The sequence below is a fragment of the Epinephelus moara genome, chromosome 4, assembly GCF_006386435.1.
Source record: "Epinephelus moara isolate mb chromosome 4, YSFRI_EMoa_1.0, whole genome shotgun sequence".
Lineage (NCBI taxonomy): Eukaryota > Metazoa > Chordata > Actinopteri > Perciformes > Serranidae > Epinephelus > Epinephelus moara.
The window spans coordinates 6,660,688-6,669,701 of record NC_065509.1 but is presented as its reverse complement, the minus strand read 5'-3'; the positions used below and the strand labels follow the sequence as shown (position 1 = coordinate 6,669,701).

General features: G+C 39.9%; 1 protein-coding gene across 1 annotated transcript; it reads left to right on the top strand.

Moving 5' to 3' along the window:
• Positions 1 to 2,165: 2,165 nt before the first annotated feature.
• LOC126388656 (putative nuclease HARBI1) lies at positions 2,166 to 3,319 on the top strand (the record flags this gene model as incomplete). The annotated part of the gene is made up of 3 exons (XM_050041876.1): positions 2,166 to 2,213; positions 2,307 to 2,418; positions 2,522 to 3,319. Coding segments are annotated over 3 exons (531 nt in total), but the record flags the coding sequence as incomplete, so codon positions are not given.
• Between the last annotated feature and the right edge of the window lie 5,695 nt (positions 3,320 to 9,014).

The following is a 9,014-nucleotide window of genomic DNA, read 5'->3' as shown; positions in this document are numbered from 1 at the left end:
CACGGACTCCTTACCCCTCTTTAAAACCAGACTGAAAACCCATCTGTTCAAACTCTCATACTCCGTCTGATTTTTGCACTGTCCATTGTATTTTATTGTTTGTTTTTATCCCTGTTTTTATGCACTTCTGTACTTTTGTAAGGTGACCTTGAGTGCCATGAAAGGCGCCCTTAAATAAAATGTATTATTATTATAATTATTAGAGCACAATCACTTGAAAATAAGAATCACTGAATTTTTGTTACCTTAGAATGAGTCGTTCTACATAGGGAGCTAATCACCATGTTGCACCCCCATGTTTCTACAGTAGACAAGAAAGTACCAACCAAACACTGGCTCTAGATTGGCCATTCATGTTTTCACATCAGCCTCTGTGGGAAGCAGCCCTCCTGTGACAAACAGCAGTGGATGAACATGGATTTTTTTTTTAACACGAAACTGCTCTTTCAGTTTTGTAACAGTTTAAATTACTGGGTCCTTTTGTTTTTGCAGAAGCAGAAACCTTTCGAAATAATTCAGCTCCTGGTATAAATCTCTTGAACGTCTGGATCTTAAGTTATCAGAGGAAAAAAAGGAGACAGATAAGCAAGTTCCAGGTTAGTGGGCCGTGTCTGACAGGCCCAAGAGTGTCGAAGGAAAACTGATTTGTAATGTGAAACTGCTTTATTCCGTGTTTTTACTGTTTGTTTTGGAAAGAGACTTCTGCAGATAATTCAGCTCACGTTGAGAACTTCCTAAATGTCTGGATCAGAAATGAAGTGAGAATACATTTGCAGGTACCGGGGATGCAAGCCATATGGGACATGCGAAACATAGAAGGAGAAACACTGATTTGTGGATACATCTGTGGATAATTCGACTCCCGGTAGACACTCTTAAACATGAACACTGAAAGATTTCCAACCAGGAGAAGTTTTAGCTTGTTGCAATCTTCGTAAAGATTTTTTGTTTTGTCAAACAGGGGTACATTTTATTCAGCCTCAATAATGAATCTCTCTGCAATGTCATATACCATGTTGCACATGACTCCCTGTAAATTTGTACAGGGCTGTCAGTGTTTCATTTTTCAACAAATCACTCTGAAAGTTATCCCAATGATATGTGCCACTGTAATTGTGGATGCTGCCATCTGAGTTAGAACAACTTTTAAAAGGATACATTTACAATTAATGTTAAAGTTGTTCTTGGTGGCGACAGCGCTTAAGAGTTATACTAGGACCAAGCAAATCCTCTATATCCACAACTTTCTCTAACTGTGATAATGCTGACTGTAGTGACAGGCATTGAACCTGATTGGAAACTCCAGAGACCCTCCCAGACAGAGAAATCTACTTTCTTCTACAGTCAAATCAATATGTCAAACCGGCCACAGGACACTTGGAGAACTCTGAGCGCTGTATGAAAGGAGCGAGCTAGGTAACCTTTACATACTCCCTCATCAGACTGTCACTTAGTCTGCGTGAAATTTTGTCTTTACTTACTGTCCTGACAGGTTGACACCCCTCCTTCCATCTGTCTCTCTACTGTGTGGCGCCGCTATTAGAAGTGGCAGGCACATTACCATTCAGTGTAGCAGTATGGGGAGATGAGGCCAGGGAGGGGGGAGACACTTCAAAGCCCCTGTTCAGCAGCTCAGATCTGCAGACAGTTTAGTTGAGGCCACCGAGGAGCCTGGGGAGCATATCAAAGGCAAATAAAAAAAAAATCACACTTTAAAAGAATCACACTTACAGGAGCGATGGGACATATACCTTACACAGCAGCACAGAACAAAGACAAAGTCATTGAGATATACTGCAAAAGACAAAGACAAGAAGAACAGTAGAACAAATTTTTGTTTTCCTAAGTGAGTGATGAAAAGAAGAATGAAGCAAATCAGGACATGAGTGAAAGAGACATCAGTATACTCTTGTCACATAGACAACACATCTATGTGCGCAAACACACACGTTTGTATATCTATACTTGTGGCCTAACTCTAACCCCACAGGGCTAAATGCTCAAACTCTGCTTTCATGAGACCCCTAAGGTGCACTCCAACAACTTGTATTATTTCTCCCTATTTTTCCCTCCTTGACGTCTCCTGTCCTCTTCCATATGATCATAAGAATATATATTTATATGTATATATATATATATATATATTTATTTATATATATATATAATCCCCCGATTTTGTGAATAGGAAATCCTTTCACAGCATTAATGTTCAGGTGAACATTACGTTTTGATATTGTCGATTAATGAACACTGTGCATTGCTTGTGATGTGCATTGATTGGTTTAATAGTCATCTTATAATTTCAGATGGTCTGCAATGCTGACTATCTGATCAGCAATGTTGTGGCAAAGTGGCCTGGCTCGGTCCATGACTCCCGAGTCTTTCGGACCTCTGAAATCTATCAGCGCCTATCACAAGGTGAGCCACACAACCTCTGTAAATAAACACTTTTTACATCATGGCTGTATCAACAATGTCACTCTATTTATGAGGTTGTGATGATGAGATTTTGTATTGACAGGTGAATTCTCTGGTGTGTTGCTGGGGGACAGGGGGTATGCCTGCCAGCCTTTTCTCCTCACACCATACACAGACCCTCAGGAAGCACAGCAGGCCTATAATCATGCCCATGCCAGGACAAGGGCCAGGATCGAAATGACCTTTGGCCTCCTGAAGGCACGCTTTCACTGTCTTAACCACTTAAGGGTCAGCCCTTTGAGGGCATGTGACATCACTGTGGCCTGTGCTGTCCTCCACAATGTGGCCTGCCTGAGGAAGGAGAGGGCCCCCAGAGTGCCATCACACATGGACTGGGACAATCCTGCCATCTTCCCTGATGACGACAGTGGTCGGCTGGTCAGGGACCAATATGTGTTAAATTATTTTAGTTAACATGCATGCTTTAAATTTAAGTTAAATATGTCCTGCAGTGGCAGAGACGCATGCTGTGAATTTCAGTTAAATATGGCCTGCATTGGCAGAGGAATTTGTGTTTTTTTATTCAATTTAAATTGATTTGGCCTCTTATGTTGTTTGTGCTGTATACTGTGTGTATACAAGCTTGCAGGGAGGCTACTGCATCCATTCATTTGTCTGTTCATTTGTTGTGTATGGATTTGTCCTGCATTTATTTCAGTGTGCAGACATGCGGGGTGTATCATATACAGACCTTTGAATGTGTATTTATTCTTGTGTTGTATAATATGCTTTGATTCCGTGCTTTCTATCTTGTAGAGTCACTGTGTGACTTCAGTTTTGAAAGGAGCTCATGGTTTACTTGCTTTGATTTATCCTTATTCAATAAAGGAACATCATGTTACTCTTTCATGTGTATTTATATTTATATGGGATGTGTATTTTATATATAGTCTATGGAAAACTGTAAATTATCTAATGATTGCAAAATCATCTAAAATCATCATTTATCTAAAATGATTGCAATTAATGATCACAAATGTTTAAATAATGACAGTGGGTCTGGTTGAATGTGATAACAATGTGCAGTGGGCAGTGGAATAACTATTGGTTTCTGTTTGTGGTGACTGCTGACTGAGATAAGGGATGAGCTTAAATAGATCCTGGAACTTAGCCTGGTCTGGAGCAGGCTAGCTCCACAGAATAATTCTCCATGGTAATTTATGTCATAACATATCCCGCTGTCCACTATCCCGCTTTTGTGCAACCGGATCACGGATAAGTTGAGCCAGAATAACCAAGATATCCCGGCTTAATCCCTTATCCTAGTTTTGTGCAATAGGCCCCTGCGCTACAAGGCTGTAAAAACACAGCTCAAACAACAACTAAATAAACAACAACAAATCCAACTCCATACAGCACTGATATCCCGACCCACTCGATATATATATCAGGCTCTAACTCGACACCATGTTTTGCAAAACAAACGCCATTCATCTCAAATGAAAGCAGAGACTCCGCTGTTTCCACACATATGCGCCAAAGCACTCTACCCCAAAGCATCAGAGAGCTAGAGGCCAAAGAACAACAACAGAAATCGTTTCGCTGAGCTGTTGTTGTAGTTGTAATATTTCTCTTACCGTTGTTGTTTTTGCCGTGAAAAGCTCATTCTGCTGATAAATCACGCTACATTCCTGTTGACCAACATGTTGTCCTGCAGTCAAACGAATCCGGGAGAAACATGACGGCCTTCAGGTTCCGGGGATAAGCATAACAATGACCACACTCAGCAGCCGACATCTCCCCCACAATGGCGTTCTGCTGACTCTGCTTGGCTTACAGTGCTGTCAATCTCGTTTTGGTGGGTATAGTGTCATTCTATTGGCTCTAACGAATCAAACGAGGTGTCAATCACTCAAATCGACCAAGCCGTCGCGAAGATACGAGCCTCCAAAGCACAGAAGAGAACATCTGTTTCACATGTAGTAGGTGTATATTGGTCAGTTTGGAGTGGGGAAAAGGAAAAAAAATGAAACGGACAGTTGTATGTGTATATACTAAACATCATTAGGGATTTACAGAAACAAAAAAATGAAAGCTATAGGATTGTACATGACAAAAATCACATGCAAACATGGTGCTATTTTGGAGAGCTCATCTGAATTTTCTGTACTAAAACCTCTCTAATATTGTTCTGCTTCACTTTATCAGAATCAACCTTTGCAGAGTTAATGTTCACATATTGTACTATGATGTGATAGAGGTTTAGAGCTGCAGCTGCATCATTCCAAAGGGATACTCATCCTAAAACAATGCTTTTCTTTTTAAGGTGAACCTCAGAATGTTTCATTTGTGCTGTGTGCCATCTTCATTTACTCTTCACATATAACACATATACTGATATTTACACATCTTAACAAATCTCACAAGTGTTCCCTTTACCATGACACCAAACGTATTCAAATAGACCTTGTGGTTGCAGAGATATACTCATTTCATTATGGGTATGCAATTTTCGAGCAGAGGCCTATAAAATAGGCTTAGGGTTAAAAAATTAATGTTGATTATTATTCTGTGTTAGATGTTTTAAAAAGCATGTCATTGCAAGCCAAATAACAGATTTGATCAAACTGGACAGTTATAATATTATTATCATTAGTTTCCCAGGGAGCAAAAAAAGCCATGTGAAGAGAAATTCCAACAGCTAGAAATTTGACAATCAAACTTTAATTAGGTCTCTTTCTTGATCATAAACAGCAACCAGTCAAAAAGCAGTAATTTGGCTCTGGTGCCAAACCAACCAGAGGCATATTATAGGAAGTTTTGAGCATCAGGCACTTTATTTTCTGCACTCTGATGATTTGTTATGCAACATTTTATGGTGGCAATGTCTTTTTTTTTTGTAAAGGAAATGCAAGATTTAGGCGGCAGGTGCAATTTAAAACAATAACAACATAATGGAATATAATGCAGTAAGGCTCTCGGGCATTCTATAATGCTTTCAAATATTTATTCTCCTGTGATCAACTTATCTCATTTCTGCTGAATCAGAATGCTTGTAGGCATGATTTACTCTTCAGTCCTAATTTATATCTTTTTCTTAGGGAAGTAACCTCTTTAGGTGCATGTGGCACCTATATACGTCGATGCTACAATTCATTTTAATTAATTTATAAATCCCTGGACCTTGATAGCTCATGTGTTTCAGCAAGATTTCTGCTTATGTTAAAAACTTTGCACATCAAAACATTTGCCACTCATTTGGTTCTCTGAGAAGTTGAGAATAAAGTCATAACATTTTGAGAAAAACATGCTTTGCATTACATTATTGCTCTGGGCTCTGGTATCCCCTTCAGACTGTCTGACAGACACGGAGCCCCATTTGGGATACTCTGAATGAGACAGAGCTTAGAAAGGCAGCTGTGCACTGCTCTTTGGAGGTGGAAAACCAAAGCTAGACCTAACAAGAGCTGTTTGGTCTTGGACTTTCCATGTCGACATATGATTTGCAAGGTACCCTGGGTACATTGGTTGTTGATGTTCTGGGACACTGGCCTCCCGGGTGAAAGTCAGGTGAAAGTCAGTGGTTATTGGACCCATCCACCACCCTTCCCATCCACCCTACTCAGCCTACTCAGCCCTTTTGGACTTCTGCCGCCTTAACTTTCATTGTTAACCAGACACGTTTTCCGCTGATGCCACCAGGTGCAGTTAAACAAAAATTGCAACCAGCCACGTGTCATGCCGACATAAAAAGATGACTTTTTTTTTTTGGCAGTGACTGACTACGGACATGACTGACCTAGTGCCAGCATTTGACTTCAGAGTGAGACCAGGTTGACTGTACAGACCACTGAAATACAGACAAAGCATCTTGTGAAGTAGACAGAGCAAGCCAGCAGCAATCTCTCTGTCTATAAAGCAGCATTGCTCACAGTCACAAACATACTGATGCAAAATATTTCTAAATGTAGAAACATAAACAAAATACAGCTTATCACGGCATACGTTATTTGAACTATGGACATTATTTTGTTTTTGAGATGCGCTTATTTTTATGAGCAGAGTGCAAAGATGTTGTGATAGATTTATTATTCAGTACTTGCACTCAACTTACCGTAGCGTAATGATGTCATCATGAGCATACAACATGATGACACGGAACACAGAAGCCTTAGCTTTCTGCTGCATGAAGAATGAATGCTCCGACTGTTATGGGTTTTGTTTGGATTGAAAGTAAAGGTAAAGTAAAGTAAAGGTAAAGTTCCACTGATTGTCACACACCTGAATTTGTTCTCCGCATTTGACCCATCCCCTGAGGGAGCGGTGAGCAGCAGCGGTGCCGCGCTCGGGAATCACGTGGTGATCTAACCCCCCAATTCCAACCCCTGATGCTGAGTGCCAAGCAGGGAGGCAATGGGTCCCATTTTTATAGTCTTTGGTATGACCCGGCGGGGATCGAACCCACGACCTCCCAGTCTCAGGGCGGACACTCTACCACTAGGCCACTGAGCTGGTCAATTGATATTTATACATCATGCAAACAACAATGTCCCATGGCCATGATGAGAAAATTCTGGCAGAATTAAACAAATTACCATGTTTGCACAGCACAAAAGGTAAAGTAATGTCAGGTAATAAGTCGACATGATGCAAAAACAATAAATGTCTTAGCTATTATGGTTCTTATTTTAGATGATGATCTATTAAACAGTATCATGCAAACAACGATCTCTTGTGACTTGATTTGAAAGATCCATTTGAAATGTTCTTGCTTTTCTTCTGCCTGCATGTTCACATTTTCAACAATAGCAGACATGTTTATATGAATGAGCTTAGAGTGTCACTGTTCCAGTTCTTCTATGTTTTAGCTCAATCAAAAAGAATACACTGATACTGTAAAACAACAACAGCAAACTTATTTTCATGGACTTTGTCACTCCAACTGATTGCTCTGTAGGTGTTTTAAGTGATTGGTAGCAGTCGAAGGCAACCACAAACCTTTTTTACAAATTAAGCTGTAATTTATCTAGGATGACTGAACGCTGTGGGTACCTACTCCAAATTATCCAATTACTCCTGCACTTGTTTCTACAGTCCACTCAGAAAGACAAATTAGAAACTGCCCTCACTTTAATGAAGTCCTTGAGACACTGCAGGCCTTTCAGAATAGATTATGCGTAGGCTCAGACAGGCTTCAGACAGACAGTTATTTTTAAACATCTTTTTTCCAATATGACACTTAAATTTGCCCCTAACCTTTTGAAAATGTTTAACAACGCTTAAAATTGAAATATTGCCACCTACGCTGCATCAAGCATACATCACACCAATTATATTATTAATGACACTAATTATTCACACTCAATATAAAAATACAAACCTGGTAATGTATTCTAGCAGTTTGTGTGTTGTCTAACTGATTAATTATGTTAGCTGAATAAGGAGTCATGACTATAATTCAGTTATCTAGTTTGGATAAGGCATTCATTTCCACGTGGTTGCGCTGCAACATGGGATCTGTATCTGGATACGTTATCTGGGAGATGACATTCAATCCAAGTACTGGAATGCATTCACATAATCTCGATTCTGCCGTCTTTTTGATCTGTTCTCAATATGCAAGTTATTACTTGTCTGTAGACATGCATGTCCCAGGTCAAGGTAAGCAATGCCACAAGCAGATGTTACTCATTTTCACTTAGTTTGAAACACGCCTCAATGGAGCAGTGTGTAAGATAGCATATTGCAACCAGCTGTGACTTCTCCCTGTTAGAAATCCTTGAAATCCAGTGTTCATTGTTCTTTTTCTCTCCAAGACAAATGGACCTGGTGATTACTACCAGTAAAAACACTGAATAAAGAAATTTCACTGTAAAAACGTGTTTTCAGATGCTCTCAACATGGAGGAGCTGCTAGTGACCAACTTGATATATAGAGCCAGTGTTTGTCCATTCTGGGCTACTGTAGAAACATGGCGACCTCCGTGGTAGAGGACCCACTTTCTATGTAGATATATACAGCTCTTTCTAAGGTAACAAAAACACAGTGAATCCTATTTTCAGGTGATTATACACTAAAGAAAATATACTTATGATATTATATTCCATTTCTGCCAATATATCCCCCTAAACATTACACACAAAAAACTTCTTGGTCCCTGTTGAGGGAGATATGGTGTAAGTCAAAAAATTACTTTGTCATATTCAGGAAACCTTCATTGTCATTGTGAGAAGTAAAACTATCTAACTAACTAACAGCGGGCTCCTCTGTTTTGCCGGGTTCAGACATGAAGTGCTGCCCACTTGCTTTCAGCACCAGTTAACTGCTTTGAGCTTCGGCAGGCTCGTGATCTGCAGCGATAGTTTTGGCATCTAGTCTATTTTTTTCCACAAGCCATGAGCAAATGTGGCAAGAAAACACACTGAAAATATATTGTAAACAATATCAAGTGTATATTAAGAGTGATATAAATGATCTGACTATGATAACTAATAGAATATGCATCCCATGCTTCCACACATTTGTCACTTGTGTCTAAACAGAGAGCGAGAGGGACAAGATAAGCCCCAGAGCCACACACACCTACACTCACACAC